This window comes from Ceratotherium simum, chromosome 31, assembly GCF_057802395.1.
Source record: "Ceratotherium simum simum isolate JZ-2026a chromosome 31, ASM5780239v1, whole genome shotgun sequence".
NCBI lineage: Eukaryota > Metazoa > Chordata > Mammalia > Perissodactyla > Rhinocerotidae > Ceratotherium > Ceratotherium simum.
In genome coordinates, this window is record NC_141930.1 from 2,564,574 (window position 1) to 2,585,474 (window position 20,901).

General features: G+C 41.7%; 1 protein-coding gene across 1 annotated transcript in view; it reads right to left on the minus strand.

Annotated features, from left to right (window-relative positions):
* The window catches only part of CPNE3 (copine 3), a 45,215-nt gene extending 25,455 nt beyond the window's left edge, over window positions 1–19,760 (minus strand). The window contains exons 1-5 of the mRNA XM_087420364.1: window positions 19,667–19,760; window positions 7,169–7,308; window positions 6,716–6,895; window positions 5,219–5,293; window positions 3,886–3,957 (exon numbers count right to left, since the gene is read on the minus strand). Of these exons, the coding sequence (XP_087276490.1) occupies window positions 3,886–3,957; window positions 5,219–5,293; window positions 6,716–6,895; window positions 7,169–7,300 (459 nt within the window). The 5' untranslated portion in view covers window positions 7,301–7,308; window positions 19,667–19,760. The remainder of the gene's footprint in view (window positions 1–3,885; window positions 3,958–5,218; window positions 5,294–6,715; window positions 6,896–7,168; window positions 7,309–19,666) is intronic.
* Window positions 19,761–20,901: the final 1,141 nt, after the last annotated feature.

Below are 20,901 nucleotides of genomic sequence, written 5' to 3' on the forward strand. Positions count from 1 at the left end.
AAACCACACTTTATACATGTTACATGTTAACGATACCTGATCTAACTCCACAGTACAGATATATACAGCACAGTACAGTAGTAAATACCAATCCCACCACCTTCCTCGCACACCCATAAGGTTGCCGCAGTCTACTAGAACTCCTAAGGCATTTGTGATAAATGCTCATTATCCTGTGTATCACACCGTTACTTCTCAGAAAACATGATGGCTTTAAAATATACTGATTGACAGGATTCATAATCAATAAAATATGTTTTGGGCTTGTTTTCATTATTCACACTATTCATTCAAGTAGCACTGAGAAGTTCTATATAAAAGATACTCTAGACACTAGCCACACTAATTCTGTGAGGGACAGAGCAGTTATCAGTGATCAAATGGATTCAGAGGGGTTCAGTGACTTTGCCAAGATTACATATCTAATTAATTGATGAATCTGAGTCTTGACTTCATATCTTATCTTTCTATAGTCAATACTCTTTCACCAATTCCACACATTTCTTTACACACATAGGGAGCGGAGGTAAATGTGTGCAGTGCACAGCAGAGGTACTTCAAGGGCACAAAGTACGTCTTCTTTTTCCTCTGTAATTCACCATAGCACTCCTGTACAATGCTCAAGCACACTGAGTGCTCAAAAACACCCTTATGGTCACCCTCAACACAAACACACACACACACACACACACTTACACAGAGAGACAAAATCTGGAAGGATGTACAAATTACTCCCAGAAGTTAAACTCGAGGAGTGAGATTGTGGATGGTTTTATTTTCTCATTGTCATCTTCATTTTGAAATTTCCATTCTCCTTAGAATAATTACTTATTATTTGTCAAAATGAAAGAACACCTGTTAACTCCACAGTAATATATGCAGCTATATCCCTGAACTGAAGACTTTTTGAGTCCCACATTAACCTCAGTATTAAATTAAGAACTAAGATAATATTATTTCCCTTCTCAATAGTTTAATGTCAAGCAAGTAATATATTTGGTACAGTAAAAAATATAAACACAAAGACTACGCAGAACTTTTAAAATTTAACCTTATCTCTAAAAAGAATTTTAAGTAATGTAATAGGTCTCTCTATGCCTCATTTTATAAAACTAATAACAGCATTATACATAGAGAAGTTAACTTTCCAAAAACACATTAACACACCGTCTGACTTATCTTAGAAATAAACCTATGAGAAAGGCAGAATATCATTATTACCATTTTGAAGGTCAGAAGACAGATCTTGTTTGAAAGTTCATTAGTTGTCAGTAGTAGAACTAAAATAAGAATTTAAAGTCCCTGACTCAGACCTCCAGAGCATGGTAGGGAAAAAATCAAGGTGGAAGAAAGTGTGCATATAGTATGGTACACTTACCCAAGGGCTGCGGGTGGGGAATATAAGTAGAAACACACACATACACACATATCTATCTAGATACATATACACATATGTGTATACATGTGTATATACATACAGACACAAATATACACATATGGATATATACATATACACAGACACACACAAAAAAACCTTAGATATTTTAGGAAATTGAAAAATTAAACTCTAAAATATAAGTTTAAAAAAATTATTACCTACAGTGATGAAAGAGTATAAAACATAGAATGGAGAGGGAAAGAAGTTAAATTTCTTGAACATACCTTGTTTTGTAGATTTGGCTTTGGAACCATGTAAATCTTTTATATGATTATAAAAAAAATTAACTCAAAATGTTTTTTAAAAAAGCAATCCCTAAATATCAAAAGCAAAATTCAACTGTGTCAATGTGACAGCATAACCACTCAGAGAACTATTTCTTTAAAACACAAGAATTTGACTGTATATCCCGACTGCAATATATAACCCTAGAGACAAAAAGAACTTCAAAGAAAGCTCAAACTGTTTTCAGTAAAAATATTTTAATTATAATATGGATATTTTTATTATGAAACTATTAGACTTTATATAAGACAAAACAGATAAGCAATTATGTTAATATTTTTAGGAACTAAGATTTTCAGCATAAGAGAAAAGAGGTATAAATATAGAATTAAAGACATAAGGCCCTGTAATTCTATAACTGAATAGGAAATAGTTACGTAAATTTATGATTTATTTTTTCTTAAATAAAAGTCTTTCCTATATCTGTTTACTGAAAAGTTCTAGAAACAATGAGCAGCAATAATCAATAAAGAGTAAGCACCCCTAGTACCAGAATATGGTCTCTAAATACCAATTCCCACTAAAATGTAGTAAGGTTCCTTTTAATCTGCCAATCTGGGACAGAAATTAGATAAAATAAGCCTGGAACATTTGCCATGCCACAGAACAAGCAAGCTACCCAAAGACCCCTGGGGTTGTCACAAACGGTCTCAGGAACAAACTTAAAGAAGTTCCCACAGGCCAAAGCTGGAAGACCTTCAGCATTAACAGGAGTTAACTGATAGTGATACTAAAAACAAAAAACAACAAACAAAAAACCCTCATTGGTCACATTTAGAGGATGGTGGGGAACCAAATTATTCTGAAAAATGATAAATCCAGGGGGAAAAAATCAAATATTTTAACTTGCCTTTTCTGTACAGACTGTACCTCAAAATAAATACCTAATGTAGAGAAGAATACTTCTCTTTATAGAAGTATTCTCACTACTAAATGGAGGAGTAATGATAGCATGAGACTATCACTATTTTATACTCTTATTAAAACAATATATCTAAGTAGTTATGATCAACGATCACTAACAACCCAAAAAGATAAAACTCAATAATATGAGCCTCCTGATGGAATTACACGCCAACCCCTATGGAACTGTCTTACCAACAATTCAAAATACCATCAGATCATAACTCTAGATTCAATTACCAGCTTACAGAAATCAGGAAATAAAGGTGGAGAGAGGAACATGTTAAATGACACCACAGGGGTTTAAGCAGCCATATACATAGTATAGAAGCTTCTACAGGACAAAGCAGCCAGTTTCTCTACGGAATAAATTCCATGGGCAGAGGGATGGATGAATGGATGGATGGGAAGGAGGGAGAGAAGGAGGAAAGGAGGGAGGGAGTGAGGGAGGGAGGAAAGAAGTAAAGAAGGAGGGAATTTATAGATTAAAAAAGATATAAGAAACATATTGACCAATTATATTTTTTAAAGAGTCTTTAGAGAGACACCAAAATATTTACAAATGAAATGATATTATGTCTGGGAGGAGAGAAAGTAGATGGGGTAGAGATGAAACAAAATTGGTCATGAGTTATAACTGCTGAAGATGGGTGACGGGGACATGAAATTTTTTTTAAAATACTATTCTATTTTTGTATATGTTTAAATTTTTCCAAAATGAAAAAAGGTCCCTGGCTACCGGTCTGTTTGCAAACTGAATTGTAAGGTAAATGCAAGTGATGAAAAATATTGAGTGGATTATAGAATTAAGTACAAAGATCACTCAAAGAATTATTCTAATCCATGCTATATACTAAATTGTTGTGTTGTTATGTATTGGTACTTATCCATCATAAAAAAATATTGACTTTTGAATGAAAAGGAAAATCTGTAGTTAATAAAGCATGGAATTTTTGCTTTTTTCCTTAAGGAAATCCAACTATACTCTCGCAAATGTCTTTTACAACAAAATTAATGCTTATATTAACTCCTCTTTTAGGCTAGACAAACCCTTTCATTACATCTAGAGGAAAGAGATAAAGAGAAATGGGTTCTGCTTAAACACACACGCACAGAAAAGCAGCATTTGGAAGTAACTAATACTCTAAGTGATGCTCAGATGATGGAGTTCATAATATTAATTGCACTATTATTTTCTCAAAAGGAATCAATGTGAGGCAAAACATGAGATCCTTGTTGAAATCTGCATCACCACCCACCTTATTATCCAGTTTTCTTGCTTCCATTTCAAACAAGACCACTCTGTTATCCTTTATTTCTTCAGCTGAAATCTATGAGTACATAAGGTAAGTGAAAGAAAATACATTTTTAGGGATTCTGACATAATTAGGGAGTATTGATTTATTCTGTTATCTAAAATATATAAAGTTTATAAACTATAAATGAATTCTAAATGTTTAATAACAAAATGGTACCATTAAGAAATATTTATCATTATTTCTTTTATGCATACAAAAGAAATATTTTCCCCAAATATGCCTAGTCTGCATTATGCAACTTCCTTTTCAAATGTTGTTGCCCAAACTGGATCTTCTCCATTTCAGTGAAAAATCAAAGCCCTGGAAGACTGCACAACACTAGCTAAAGTTCTCCAAACACTGAGAAGCATGAGTAAATCACACCTAGAGACACTATAAATGGAAATATTAGACCAATGCTTTTCATCCAGTGTAACCAGAAGACTTATTCTACTTAAAAACAAATTCCAGGCTATAAAACTAACCACTGATAATGTTCTCTGTCCCACAGAAGTCAACACCCCCAACTGACTGAACACTCTCATGCCTCAGGAAATTTAAACTAGAGGAGAGCAGCTGCTCAGAGAAACGCGTTTGATAATCACAATAACCCTCAAACGTGGCTTCCTCAGGGAGCCAGCCTTCCATTCTCAGACAGAGCTCAAGTTAGAAAACTATCGCTCCAGGCAGTGATGACCTGGACAGAAACTCTAGAAGATAAGATATTTGAGAGCGTGGCACTATATAATTTGGAATCTAAAATAGGATGAAGCATATATGCATTTGCCCAGGGCCAGGCCATCAGCAACGGGTAGGAGGACAGGAGCAGCAGAGTGCAAGCACAAAGGATGGTTAGGAGTCGAGAGGTTCAAAGGCCATGTCAGAACACAAGATCCATCTGGACTAAAATCCATTATGGAAAGTTTCTGTCATGTTGGGGGGACAACATTTGCTTCGCAGAGAGCCAAACTGATCCATTCAGATGATTAAAGAGTTTCTCTCTAACTTGGGAATTTGCCCTTCCTCAGGGGAGAGGCAAGCATCACCGAGGTACCCCTGAGCTATGGGCAATGTAAAAAAACTCAAAGAAGGGATTCCCACACTGCATTTTTCTTTCTTTTTTGGGACAACACATTTCCCATTTGTGATCACCATAAGGCAAGAGTGGATGGAGGGCAAGATTCAGGATCACATGACAAAGGCTGGCTGTAGAATATGTGTCTGAAATGTACGGTTTCAGCATGTCCAATTATGCTAAATCTTTTGAGGCAAAAGACAAATATTTTATTGTTACCGTAATGCTCCCTTTCCCCGCAGGTCTGCCATTTTTAAGCACCAATGGTCGAGTTAGCTTCTTACTGGAAACAATCTGTTAAAATTGGAAAGCGATGTTACAAAGAGCTATTTCACTTCCACATGTGAATTTCTAAACTGAATGGTTTCAAAAAAAGGTTGAGTACAAAGTTCAAAAGTCATTAGAAATGCAAACATTAAGTTCCTTCCTTAAAGATACAGAGATTATAAAAGCCATCTACACATTTAAAACTCACTAGCAAAGATTCCTGAGGGGCCAGTCCTGGCCGATACAATCTCCCACCACTAGCTTCTTTATCAACTACTTCAACATTTAACTTCTTCCTGGTAATGGAAAAAGAGGGCCACATTCCCACTGCATACACCAGTCACTGAGCTGAAACCCCGGGAGGTAGAAGGTGGGCCTCAGAACACTCAGCAAATGGGATTTGACTTTTCAATTGACACATAACTTCAATATATGATCCCCACAAAAATATCATTTTGAGTAAAATAATAGAGCAGACCTAGGCACTTTCAAACAAATATAGCTCTCAAATTCATTATAATTTTAGCCACACTGTGATTTTTTTCCAAAAAATAAATACTTCTTTGATTTTTCTCTTTGAGACTATTTATCAAGGCTGTAGAACACTGATCAGCTCCAGGTTGTCCTTGAGTCATGGGAAATACCGTGATCCGCAAATAACTCAACACTGAGAGATAAACTCATACAGGACAAACTTGAGCAATACATGTCACCAATGAAAAAAGATGACTCCTCCCTCCTAAAGCCTTCCCCATTCTACTACAAACGGTGGTGATCTCTCCTTAGAAGTCAGACTCTGAGCTAGGAGCAAAATGGTTGCGCCCACAGACACACCCTACCCTGACCCAACTTGTCACACACTGGAAAGACAGCAAATTAGGCAATTGCAATAAAATATGGTGAATGTTAAGGTAGAGGGGCAGGAGAGAGCATCAAGTGAGTCTCCAAACTACTGCGGGGCTCAGAGAAGGCTTGCAAGCAAGAGTAAGGTTTAAACTGATGTATCTAAGGTTCAGGAGGAGCAAGCCAGGTAAAGGGATGGTGTTGGGGCATTGGGGGTCAAGAGGTACCAGTCATGCTGGTCAGAACATCAGAGAAGTCACTGTTACTCAGACAGCATTTATGACTTAAATAAGAACACTGTATTGAAATCTGTGACCAGCACACAAAGCAGCTAGAGCAATGGTACTATTTATCGAAATGCCGAATGAAACACCCCTAACTCAAAAGAATTAATAGGCTTTGCCAAAAACACATGATCCCTGCCCTTATGAAAAATTAGATAAATTCTATTATGTTCAAGACAACCATACTAATATATGAACTCGGTCTTTAAAGTGATTACATGTTTTTCAACTTTAAAAATTAAACTAATGAGCACTTACCAAAATACTCAATTCTTTTGTTAAAATTTAGCCAAAATACAGTACAGCAACTATTTACACTCACTTGTCCAAGGGTACATTCACATTCTCCTAAGAAGTCATCATCGCTCAGCTCAATGGTTTTGTTGTCGATGTCATAAATCCCAAATTTCAACTTCTGAACCACTTCAAAGTAGTAATCAATAATAAATGTCTTGGAAAATTTGGGATTCAAGCAATTCTTAATCCTTTCTGTGCGGTCAACCTATACCCACCCCAAGACAAAAAAGTTTCTTCAGATCAATGGTGCACTTGGATTTTAACTTTTCTGTGTAGCATATGTAACTAAATACAGGCACGAGAGCTAAAGGAAGTTTCTAGATGTGGATGAAAAATTCTACAATCAAGGACAAACTTGCCCCCAAACATCTACATTAACAGATGAGAATGGTTGTATTATTTTAACATTTTTAATAAACTCTTCATATTGTCAAAAGAGCAATTCAGACTGCTTTCCACCTACAGTATTTAATATTACCTCATACCACTGCTGGCCGCTTGTATTCAAAAATAACACACACAAAGGGTCCGACTTTGACCCTACATCTAGATCCAAGAGATTATCACAGGAAATATTCAGCTCCACCTTCGTGACGCACTGGGCAGCCATCTCTTGAGCTGTGAGAAAAGCAAGGAAATGAGAAAGCCAATGAAATGGCGCCTTTAAGAAGCACGTGCATTCCTAACGAAATAGTTGGATTCTTAAGAGAAACTGTCAGAATAGAATAACACAGTGAACTTGCTAGAATAAGACTTTGCTGTATGTGCCTCCTGGTGATTGCAACGTCTATTAGCTCATCCCAGTGAGACTGCTTCAGTCAGACTCTCTTGCTGGGATGAAACTCATTTACTGTACAACAACAATAAAATGCAGCTTTTAAGATGGCAAATAAAACATATTAACCTTTTTTTCACTTTACTATAAATTTTACCATTCAGAAAGTCCAAGTATAATCTTGATCCTTCACTTAAAAGTAGACATAGCATGGGGCCAGCCCAGTGGCACAGTGGTTAAGTTCACGTGCTTCATTTCGGCGGCCTGGGGTCCACAGGTTCGGATCCCGGGCACAGACCTAAGCACTGCTTATGAAGCCATGCTGTGGCGGCGTCCCATACAATGTAGAGGAAGATGGGCACAGATGTTAGCCTAGGGCCAGTCTTCCTCAGCAAAAAGAGGAGGATTGGCAACAAATGTTAGCTCAGGGCTCATCTTGTTCACCAAAAAAAAAAAACAGCAGACATAGCATTCTGCTACAAAACAGATTAAAACACAACCTTAATGTTATTTTTGTTTATTTAACATGACACTGAGTGAGATATTTGCTGCTTTCAAAGAATTGTGGCTAAGACCCAAACCAGGAGAATAGGAGACCCCAAATACCTACCCCCTTTCTCCTCACCCACTTACAGCACATTTTACAGCAGTGGTTCTCAATCTTGGCTGCTTATTGGAATCACTGGGGGAGTTTTCAAAGCCACTGATGCTGGCATCCCACACAAAGAGATTTGATTTAATTGGGTGAGGGTACAACCAGGGCATCGGCTCCTTAGACCATTCAAATGTGCAGACAAAGTTGACGAACCCACTGTTCTACAGAGAGCACCCAGCAAACAGGCATGGCTCATCTTTCCTTAAGACTTGCTAAGAAATAGCAGTTAGCCTTACTTTCACCAACCTCTTCTCACCCCAACCTCCAACCAATACATGAAGAAGACTGGGGACAGGGCGGAGTACTGGGGGCTGGCCGTGAGAGGTGATAGAGGGTTGAGGATGAGCTGCTTTCCTCCGAGACCAGGGAAAAAAAGGGACTGCAGGTGTCACCAAAAAGAGGAAACAGGCATCGCGTTCCCCAGCTGGAAGTCCACCAGGCCGACTGTCTAGAGTGATGTGGAGGTTGATGAGGTAGGTCAGGTCTGGAGGTAGGAACCTCCTCCCCTAGAGCTGCAGGCAACATCCTTAGACTGTCGGGTAGTCAATGTTCTCTGCCCTGCACTTTGAGAGTTAGCTGAAATTCTGGGACAACAGGAACAAATCTACTCACCATCCTATTATATTTAAACAGGATTTCTGTGCTGTACCAAATGCCTATCAGGTCTGAAATAATAAGGATTACTATTAGAAGAGCTCTTTGGCAATGTCAAAAAACAACTCATGTCTTATTTATGGAAATTCTTTAATTACTCTGATGGACTCTCTAAAAACAGTGGCAATCCTCAATATGTGTCAAAAATCAATACTAGCATTTAAGTTCCCTAAATTAAAGGAAACAGAGAATAATGAGGTAGGTTTCGTAGTCTTAGCAGCTAGAAATCCCTTTTAAAAGCTATGCTATATGTGTGGACCTTCAGCTGGGAAGAGAATTATTCCTTAATAAGGAACAAAATTCACAAACCCCAATTTGCCTCCTAAATCCCCTACGCAGGGATGTTTGTAGTAAAACTAAAACTACTTTTAGTTTTAGAAAAAAGTAAAAGTAAAACTAAAAGCTTTAGGAAAAACTAAAAGTAAAAAGTCAAACTAAAAAGTTTTAGAAAAAAGTAAAAGTAAAACTAAAACTACTATGGCCTTTTACTATGAAGTCATATTTTTTTTTGCCACTTCACGTGCATCGAAATTATCAAGTGCTAAAATACATAGTACTGACAACACGCGCCACAGATGTTAAGGTCCAGGAGAAGTCAGTGAAGCAGAGAGGAGAACTGACAGCACTCAGTGGGCTGAGACCGACACTGCCCAGGCTCTGAAGCATCCGTTTACACAGGTGAAGAGTGAGACAGCACAGGGACAGGAAAGAACAAGACATTAGAAGGCACAGTGAGGACACCTCCCTGTGGTCACAGAAGCGAGCACCCGCGTCAGGGGGGCAAGTGTGGAGGGCCTGAGAGCCAGGCTGAAGGACGCGGGCGTGGGCAACAGGTGCTACTGCGGGTTCTCAGACTGCGGATAAGCGGACGGCACGGCTTGTTTTAAAATGTCACTTGTGCCCAAGCTCTTCTAGCTCCACGGTGTCTTGGAATTTAGAAGACTCTAACACGAACCAAGAAGGTCTCCTTATCCAGCAATACACCAGATACAGCATTCACCAAAATGAGCACGCCTGCACACCACCCAATTCAGAAGAGGAGCTAGTCCTTTTCTGAAGTGTACACGACAGTAGAGGGCATTTGCGATGATAGGATGAATACAATCATCATCCCTCTTCACTTTGATTTATGAAAAAGGAAAAAGTGCTCACAACATAATAAGAGGCAAGGAGAAACTGGCAGGAAAGGAGAGAGACCACAAAACACAAAAGCACGGAGACGACAGTCGATGATCCAGTTACTTTGCAGTTATCCACATCCAAGAGGTCTCTGGTGTACCGACACGGCGGCCCCGTCCCCAAGCTCTTCTTCCTGGGATGTTCCACCCAGATTCTCTTCCTCTCCACCTCTGACTAGTACCTCTCCTCCTCCTCCCACCAGGAACTGTGAGCATCCCCTCAGGCTCCGTCACCTCCTGATCTTCCTCTACCTCTACTGCTCTTTGACCTTACCCCTCTTGAGGCCTCAGGCATCAGCTGAAGCCTGCATCCCCCAGCCCCATCCCCCCACCCCCAGTCCCTATGCACAACTACCTTTCCCCTAGTTTACTTCCTCTGTGTTCAGCCCTGAAGCAGCCTCCCTTGATTTACCCCTTCCTCCTCACCGGCCCACATCACAGGCTCTGGAATCAGACCGCCTGAGTTCTCATCTGGATCCCACCACTGACTTAACTGTGTGTGACCTTAGGGAAGAGCCTTAACCTCTCTGTTTCCTCATCTACAAAATGAAAATAACAACTGTCCCTATCTCATATGGTTGTTGTGAAAACTAAATGAGTTAAAAATTTAAATAGTGCCTAGAACATAGTAAAAGTCTATTATTATTATTATTATTATTATTATTTTAGGACTACCTGCCTCCAGGACCTGATCCTCTCTTACCTATCCCCATTTCATATATTTTTTGTCCTATTCCATGATGATTTCCCTAATTATTCCAACCCACACTAAGTCATTCGTTTGAATTCCTGCTGCACCAATAATAACAGATTACTACAGTACAGGAACAAGATGCAGTTTGTAGTAACGCGCACCCGGGTTGAACCCTGCATCTGGCGCTAGCTATGGGACCTCGTGTAAGTTACTTTGACTCTCTGAGCCTAGATTTCCTCAACAATAAAACCAGACACTGCAAGTGAACGTGTATATCTGGCATGTGCCGGGCATCTCGCTTTTCATAGCTAACAAAGAATCTACGGAATAAATGTTAGCTGTATAATTTGTTTCTTTTGCATAAGGTAGTTTAGAGTCATGTCCGCAGTACCCAGGATAATGCAGCACCCTGCGGACGGATTTAGAATGAGCCAGGATTTCTAAAGCCCCCAAAAAACAAAATATAGAGAATTCTCTACCAGCAACCAGAAAGCCCTGAAATTTCCAAGGTTGGGGAGAATTCAACAGAAAACGCAGAGAATATCTACCTGTAAAGTCAGTCTCATAGCCAAGAGACACAGCACATCAGACAAGTGTTATTTTTCTCCCTGACAATGCTCATATAAGAGCTATAAAAACAAGAGCCCGGCACACCTGATTATGTAGCAAATTGCCGACAGTTACATCACTGCATTAGCATCCATTAGCATCATTCCCCCCTGAATATGACTCTGAATGCAGCCTCATTTTTATCTAGAAACCTATTACGGCTGAACGGCACATGGAAGAAATTGCATAAACACTCGGCTCTGGAACCTTGTTAATAGGAAAATTCACAAAGAGGCTCTTTTCATTTCCTTTCTGCGTAATTATCCAGCACATGATACACAATTTTAAAAAGAGCAATCAGGTATTCTTTTATGATGGGAGAAAATAAAACAAATGTTTTGTATTCTTTGAGTCTGGAAATTAGGGGATTTGGCTGGGATAGGTGACCAGGCAGAGGAATGCACGTGCAACTAAAGAGTGATTCTATGTCTTTTACTCCCCAAAGAGCAGGATGATAGAGGGAAAAGCAGAAATAGCCCCTGCGATTCGACAGCAGCTTCTACTGTACAGATTACTTATTGGAGAATCGTTTGGCTTCTGAAAAGCAAATAACCCCTAGAAATACTAAACATATCAACCATTCTCCCAGTCACCCTAACTTTCCTGAATCAACATTATATGACACACATAATTCAAAACAATTGAAAATGAAGACCTAAGATTGGAAATGTAAGGCATGTGGTCACTCCCACGCCCTGGGTGAAAATCCTGCAGTCTGGTCTGCTTCCTCTTTCCCCATCTTCCTGTAACCCCCTCCTCAGATCTACTCGGTGAAGCAGACCCTGCCCACTACGACCCCACCTCTCTCCAATGTGGAAGTGCAGAGCCCTCCCTACACCAGTCACAGCTGCTTCAGGTCTTCTGTCGCCCTCACCTGCCTACTGTGAGGGTCTCCTAATGGGAAGTCCCACCACCACCCTCTCTCCAGTCACATCATGATTTTATCACTTCTGATTTAAAAAAAAATCACTACTGGCCACCCCGTAGCTACTTCAATTAGCCAAGCCTGGGTCACGGCTCTGTCCACATCCAGCCCTAGCCTACCTGAGCATCTGCCTCTGCCCGTCTAAATTCTTCAGGATCCTCTTCAAATGACACTTCTTCCATAAAGCTGCTGCTATACCCCCCAGTGCAGTTACGGCACCGGTTCTATTTTCTCTCCACTCTTGTTACTCGTATGCGTAGCTCATCTCCCTTTCCACGTACTGTGAGCTGAGGACAGGGACCACGCTTTATAGCTTCCTCTTCATCCTGAAGCACAGCGACTGGTACGGGTTATTTGTGGCAGAGAGAGCAATAACTCGGGAGTCAATATGCTTGGTTCAAATTTCTTTCTCATCATTTACTTGAGTGTGGCAGCTCTGCCAAATTATCTATCTAAACCTCCATTTCCTCATCTATAAAATGGGGATTAAAAAATACCTAACAATCGTAGGTTTGTAGCATGCTCGGCATATATTAGACATTCTATGAATTACAGCAATTATTATTTTATTAACTATTCAATTTTAATTGTCTCATTATTGATGGCTTATTACTAAATTCTAAGACATGAAGTGCTCTTCTCATCCTTCCTTATGAAGTGCACCTTGGAATAATAACAATAAAAGAATCTCTGGGATTTACACAAAATTAATTTGTGGAAGCAGTCAGCCTCGACTATAGATAAGTGCTAATTTTCCTAAATCCTCTCACAAGGTTGTTCATCTGAGTGACTGCACATTGGTGCATTGGGGAGGAGGCCCAGGGCCAGCGACAATGACTCATCATCTGTCCTAAAACAACTGGGAGGGAAAATCAGTGCCCACTCACCAATGCCTTTAGTAAACGTCAGTCTTAAGCTACAAAATGAAGTTCTAAAGGTTCTTTCTGGTTCCAATACCATGATTCAGTAACTGCTAGTCCATAGCACATCCTGCATGACTTCCAATGAAAGGCAGCAGAAGTAACCTTGGGGCGGCTGGAAAGGGGCCCAGCCACATCAGCAGGACACACCTATGCAGTGTTTCTTAAACTATGTGACTCAACAGTAATAGGTGCCCCCCTCCAAAAAAAAGTGAGGCAAGGGTAATATGGCAGTAAATCCCAGAGCTGCTACAGTACTTGGAGGTCCCAGGTAAAAGTGACAAGAGTATATATTAAGAGGTTACTGTGTATCCATTATTATGTGAAGGACAGAGGGGGACATGACACAGCAATAGACGACCTTGGAGCTCATTATAATAATTGTATTGGGGAGATCCGCTCATTCAACAACTATTTATTGAATATATTCTAGGTGTTTTAAATGCAGGGGGAAGGGGAAGGAGAATGCAAAACAAAAGCAAAATAAATACCTAGCTAGCCATGTATACACAGAAATAATACACGACAATATAAAATTGTATGGTGCAGACAGGGAGCAAAATGTCCTCAGAGCAGAAGAAATCTCCTGGAGATTTCTACTTTTCCTGAGGATTAAAACTATAGTCACTATAAAAGAATCTGCATTCTTGTTGCCACTTGCTACTGGATTTTTTTCACCTGAAACTTAAGGGTAGTGAGTAGGAGAGGGGAGAATGGGAGAAAAGGAGGAAAGAAAAGAGTTAAAGTATCCATACATCTGGATAATGTTTGGTTTTGCTCTTTACAATTTTCAAAGTGCTTCCAAATAATATATTACCTTCTGAACCTTACCAAAACCTAGTGAATTGGGCAGGACAAGGATTACTACTATATGGTAAGAGCTCAATACGCCACAGCCATGACTATAATAGTAAGCACTCAAATATCTGGAATGCCCCACAATATGTTGATAATTTTCAGCACATTGTTAATTGTTAGAACAATGCATAGCGTCTATTAGAAAGAAAAAAAAAAAAAGATGAGTTTCTCCAAAAAGGCAAAATTACTTACCCAGGATAAACAAGCTATTAAGTGGCAAGGCAGGGCAAGAACCTAGATTTTTTTCCCCTAATGCCAGAACATCCTGAGGGCACTAATGCCTCTAATTATTCATTATTTAGTATAACAGCAATATTCTCTAATTAATTTCCTTATGGCTTTCTAGTTAATCAAATGTAATATTCAGCCTGACACAAATTAATCAATACGATATTAAAAATTACAAGCTTAATATTTAAGCTACCACTATTACTATCTTTCTTAAACAAATGTAACCAGAGTAGCAGTAGCTTGCCAAAGGAGTAGCAGAACTGAATGGTTTATATTTACATCATAGCAGTTCGTCTTCAAGACAGCCCATTAAATAGTAAATTACTTCAGGCTAAGGAAACATTTTCTCCACACACACAGATCTACATGGGGGTCAGAGGACCTCAATGCTTTCTGAGGGCACTGCTGGACCATCTTAGGGCAACATTTATTCTCAGGAACACACTGCACTTAATATCCAGACTCTGAGAGCGAAAACCTTTAATTAAAGGACTTCACAGAGCTTCCCCTGCATTTAGTAAGAAAGTGATGCCCACGTTTTTTTTTTTAATCCCTGCCATGGGATACTAGAGACAGGGATAGAGAATTAGGTCAAGCACAAAAGCATATGCACAGAGAAATGGGCATGCTTTCTTTCCAACGTGAAGAAGAACCGACAGGAAGGAGCACTGGCTCCGAGTCACAAGAACTGGAGTGTAGTTCTCTCAGCCACACCACACACGGGCAAGTGCTGTAGCTTCTCGAGGCCTCGGTTTTTTCAATTAACTAAGAGTTGAGTCAATCACTTTAAGCAACTTCTAAGGCCTCTTCCAGTAAATGTTCTATGACTCTAATTTAATTACAGTGAATATGGAACTTGTTTAGGGAGTGGTACTAAAAAAGTAGGGGAAAAAAAGAGTAGAAAATATCAGAACATTTATAAGAACCAAAAAGAGAACTGGAAGAAAAAGGATAAAATTTCCAAATTCAGCCTCCATTTCCCATTATTGAAAAAGCTGTATCTGAAAAAAATACATTTAGATACTTTCTCACTAGTTAGGTATCTTTGCTTGAAATTGTTATTAAATTCCTTATCCAGCCCCAGATGACTTGAAAAAATAACACATATCAGCAAACAAAACACAGGGCCCAGTCTATTAGGTATATGCAGCATAACAAGGAAGTGAATTTTACTACCATCCACAGAATGTCACATTATTAAACTCTCAGCTCATCTCATGGCAGCAAAGGGAATCACTTTCTGGCCACCATTTTTTTTTTTAATGAATTTCCAGATTCTTGAATTGTCCTGAATAAAATCTAAATAGTGATACTGCTACTGATACCTAAACATGCAGAACTGGGGAAAGCATGGGTTAATACGAAAAGTGCTGACACCTGATCACTCTTACTTTAAACATAAGAAGTCTATGCAGCGTCACCCTGTCCTTCTTGCTACAAAGTGACTAAGGCCCCTTCCTTGATGCCTCTAGAAAATTCCTAAGATATACTGATCTGTTCTCTGATTCACAGCACGCTACAGAGTTTACTTAACATGTGTTTCAGGTTATACTGCTTTACTGATCCCTTGGCTGCTGTATACACATTTTAGAAATGTCACTGATTATATTTTCAAGCCTACCAAGTGAACAGTTCATCGTGGGTGCACGGAGGGAGGTGTTAAAAGTTAGAAGAGTGACAGCTCAGTATTGACTCAGTTTATGAAACACGCATCTTGGCAAGTTAGCCACAGAGTACCTGTCTACGAAGTGAATCATCTTTTACCAAAAACTGCCTTGACAAAAATGAGAGCTGCACCCCCTAGCAGAAAATGCCAGGATGCTCAGCTGGCAAGTTTAAAATGACAAGGACTTGGTAGAGTTCTCGCCAGCCGTGCTGCAGGCGGGCTGGATGCTAAATTAAAGCAAATCAACCTGCAGAGACTGAAGTCCCTTGGGGCTCTCACTCCTCTCAGAGTGCTTGAAGAACTTCCCACCTTCTGGAATCTTCCAGATGTTGGACCAGTCATCAGAATTCTCACCTGCCCAACTCTAAAAGCATTCTTTCTAAATCTTGGCTCCCTCCCTTCTCTTCTTAGCAGGGCACATACAATATCCAATTGGGCACGACAGGCACTTCGCATTTTGTCACTATGTGCGCCTCGCTAGCTCATGGTGAACAATAATATGAAAATTCTTTCAGTTTAAAGCTGCAAGAACCACAACCACTTTGTTCTCAAGGTTTAAAAGTTTGTACGTTGAGCAAGAACTGTTGAGAAGTTATATACATTTCCTGATTGCAAGAATATTTGCTTTATGGTTGCTTAGCACACACATCTCAGCTGTTTGTAACTTTCTGTCAAACACCTTTATATTTCCCAATTACGAACAGTTTAACAGTACTTATGCATTCACTCAATACTCATTCAACAAATATGTATAGAGCGCCTACTGTGTGTCAGGCACTATTCTAAGGTGTTAGGAGACAACAGCGAAAAAAACCGACAAATAGGCAAATATCCCCGCCCTCAGGTTACACTACAGGGAGACAGACAATAAAAACAATAAGTAAGTACAGCATATCATATGCTAGGTGGTAGTAAGTGCTAGAGAGACAAATAAAGCAGAGGAGGAGGAAGAAGTATGGAAGGTGGGTGCAGTTTTAGATGTTTTACACACTTATTTTGACGTCACCATCAGGAAACACTTGTCTTGATTTTCGCTTCTTTTTTAAAAATCCTGACCCCTACACAAATGAAAATGTGGACAGACAGGTTCCTCTTTACAGTTGTAGGTATCTATTTTAACATCCATTATCACCTTAGAGTCTAGAGGCCTGGTAAACCAAAGGCTCAGAAAACTGAAGTAGCCTGAGGACAACGCATATTGCAACCACACTGCTGCTCTAGTAATTTTTACAGGAACCAGACATAATCCATCCACTTGGTAAGAGGACATTTCGAAATGACTTGCTAAAATGAGTAGATACTATTTCCTTCCATTTTTCATGAGGAAACTGTATTAATATGCTATCCATCTAATTGATACTGGTAAATTTGACAATTACACTAATTTTAATGTCTTTTTAAAATTATGATTTCCTACTGGTAAGCTGTTATATATTAAATGAATAAATAGCCTCTCCAAAAGAATCCCAATACCCTTCCCCCCTCAGCTTCTTCAAATACATTTAAACCAGCATAATCAGCTTAAATGCAGTTATCATAATCTTATGAAAATGTATACACAATGTCTGCTTTTGATTATCATATCAGAAACTTAAATAATGTAGTTAAATAAAATCTGATACTTTACTTTTAGGTGCTAATTTAAATCTCCTTCTCAGCCACTCTTTCAACAAATCTTCTACCAAATATCCTACCTAATTGTTTGGACTTGAACTTGCTTAGCAATCCTTATAAGATAAGTAAGAAAACGAGGGAAAAACATTGGTGAGAAGGAAACTGGCCTGCAGGGTGCAGGTACATTAAAGGAATGCCCAAGTTTGGCCTCCTCAAACTTGCTGAGTGCCACCAATGAAAGGGGCACTGATCTCTGCTAAAAGATCATGCTTTTGATGAGCAGTGGTGACTCATCACAAATCTTCGAAAGTCGCAACGTTATTTAATCATATTTCACACCCAATCCTAGTTTTCTTAGTTTTGCTGACAGGTATACTTTCTAGCATACTAAATCACTGACTAAAGAAAGCTTTGAACAAAAAGAGAAAGGAAAACTCTAATAGTAGAAAAAAAGTGCAGTGATAGTACCACAAAAGGAGGGCAAGGAAAACTATGTCTAAAGCTATAGCGAGAATTGATAGGAGCCAGGGTACAGTACGAACTGGGTATCTGAACAGATGCTGCGAAGCAAATATTCAGGGCAGTAGTAGTGATAGCATTCTAAAGAGTACATAAAAATAAAACATTTAAAAATGTGCAATATTTAGGTTGCCTTAAATTTATGTAGAAATGAAGATCATTGTCTATAAAGCATTCACAGTTAGAAGCAAAATTAGGAGAAGTGTTCAGTCATTAAGCAACCCTTAAAAGGCAAAGAATCCTTTTGTTTTCTACATCCTGAAACCTCCTCTCCCTCTCCTTTCTTTAGGGGCTGGATCTGAGAGAAGAAATCCTGCACATTTCACTGTGGGGTCTCTGCCAGGCACCTTGCAGTCTGTGGAGCACTAAGGTTCGGCTCCCGGACATCCAGAGAGCCTCAGCATGGTCCAGCCCCACAGACTTGCCTCTCTGAACTTTTCCAGCCCAGAGCGGGATGCATTTTTCCAATTCATCAGCCAGAAGGCATTGCCTTTTAAGAAATTCTCTCAAAGGCAGAAAAGTGGCCCCGGGGTCCACAGACAAATCTATTGGTGTCACTGTAACTGCCATCATACACATCATCTGTTCTCAGTTCTCCTTTCTTTCTTATCCTTTCCTGCTTCCCTCTACCTGTGCTCTAGGCCTGCACAAGTTTTGTTTGGCTCTGGCTGGCTCAGAGCTGGAGTTTGCTGACCCCATAACGACAACAGCAGGACATATGCAGCTATAGGTTTACCGCCTAACTCTGCGCCAGGCACTCTGTTAAGTGTATTACAAACACGATCTATTTAACCCTCATAACAACCCTATGACATGGGAGGTATTTTATCTCCATTTTACAAATGCAGAAACAGGCCTAAAATGTTGAGTAACCTGCCCAAGGTCATATAGCTAACGCACCTCAAAGCGTAGATTTGAAAGCTGGGTCTCCATCTTATCCCAAAGAGTAATGTTCTTTACATTAAGCCATAAAGCCTGTCGTCTGAAATCAAGCAGGCCTGAATTCCAACCCTCATGCTCAACTCACCACTTGTGTCATCTGATAAATTATTCACTGTGAGTTTCCAAGAGTATGAACGGGAACAACAATATCACCTAAACTGGTGGTTGTGAGCCTCAAATGAGCTAACGTATAAAAACCGGCCGTGTCTGTGGGATACCGCCACCAATAATCGCTCTATGCAGTCCGGCCCTTCCCTCTACTTGATTATCAGCTGTAGAGGCAGCCACGGAAAGGCAGGAGCAAGGACGAGCACACACCGCGGCTCGTCCTCAAGCGCAAAGGTGGGTGTGCTCGGTCTCCGGGCTTCTGCCCCCCAAGTAACGGCAGCCCCCCCGCCGGGCCGCGGTGGCCGCACACCCCGAGACGTCCGGCGGCGGGCTGGCGGCAGTGGAGGACAACCTTCCCCACCGCGCCCCCGCCCAGCGGCTCCCCGCCCCGGCTCCCGGAGGCGCCCGCCCCGCCCCCCCCGGGAGGCCGAGCGCCAGGCCCCGGAGGCGCCCGGCGGAACCCCGCCCCGGCCCCCGCGGCCAAGCCCCGGCCACGTCCAGCGCGAGGCCGGGCGGGCCCGGCGCGGAGCCTGCGGGCCCGCGGGCCCGGCCGGACCCTCCTCCCGCGGGGCCCGGGGCTGCGGGGCCCGCCGCGCCCGCCCCGCCGCGGAGACAGCCCCGCACTCACGTCCCGGTCTCAGGGCGGACGCTGGGCGGGGAGCGAGACCAGGCAGCAGAGCCCGCAGGGTCGCAGCGCCGCCGGACGCACAGGAACCTGCGGCCCAGCGCGCGGGGGCGGGGCCGGGGGTGGGCGGGGCGGGGCTGAGGGGGCGGGGCCGGGGCGGGGCGGGCCGAGGGGGCCGGGTCGGGTGGGCAGGGCCGCTTGTGGGCGGGGAGGGGCCGGGCCGGGGGTGGGCGGGGCCGAGGGGCGGGTCGGGCCCGCTCTGGGGTCGGGGCTTAGAGGGCAGGACCCCGGGGAGCGGGGCGGGGCAGAGGGGGCGGGACCAGGGGGCGGGACCTAGGCTGCGCGGGGGCGGGGGCCGAGCAGAGGGGGAGGGGCCTAGGGGCGAGGCGGGGCTTGGGGGCGGGGGTCGAGGGTGCTGATAGGGCGGGGCTGATGGTGGGCGGGGCTTAAGGCGGGGAGGCGGGGCGCGGCTGAGGGCCGGGGGCCGGGCTAAGGCGCGGCTGGGGCGGGGCGGGGGGCCGAGGGGCGGGGCCGAGGGGGCCAAGGCGCGGCCCGGTTCCTCGGCCTCCCCCGTCCTGGCCACATCCCGCTGGGCACTGCTGCTTCCTGCAGGCTGACGCTTTAACGCTGCTTTAAGGAGATCGCTTGCTTACCGAAAACTCCAGGTGACTTGAGGCCTTAAAATCAGTTGTTTGGTGCATCAAAATAAATTCCCGAAGGGTAAAAGAATTAAAATATTTGAGGAAATCTGTACCACTCTCTGAACCAGGAAAGAATCAGAGTGCAAGTCGTGAAATGCCAGCTCCTAACCATTCTTATTTAGAGCGCTTCTAGTGTGCACACTACCGGAGTCATTCCTTAACTGCGTTTAATGCTCACAGTTTTGTGACGTATTTAGTGCCTTTATCCCCATTTCGCAAATGAGAAGACTGCAACTGAGTAACTTAAGATTTGGTAGCTAAGTATTTGGCCTACTTGCCCAAAGTCACAGATTCTAGTAAACTAAACTCAAAGCACCCCGCTTGACCGCTGCTTGATGCTGCCCGGGACTAAACAAACCACTACGGAAAAACTGCTACATTCGACGGCTTGAAATTTAAGCTTCTGCCCAAGAAAACAGGGACAAAATCAATAGGCAAACACATTGAAAAAATATTTGCCACAAACCTGACAGTGAAAGAAACAGTTAGTATCTTATGCACATTCAAATTGATTCAAAAAGAAAAAGAAAAAGAAAA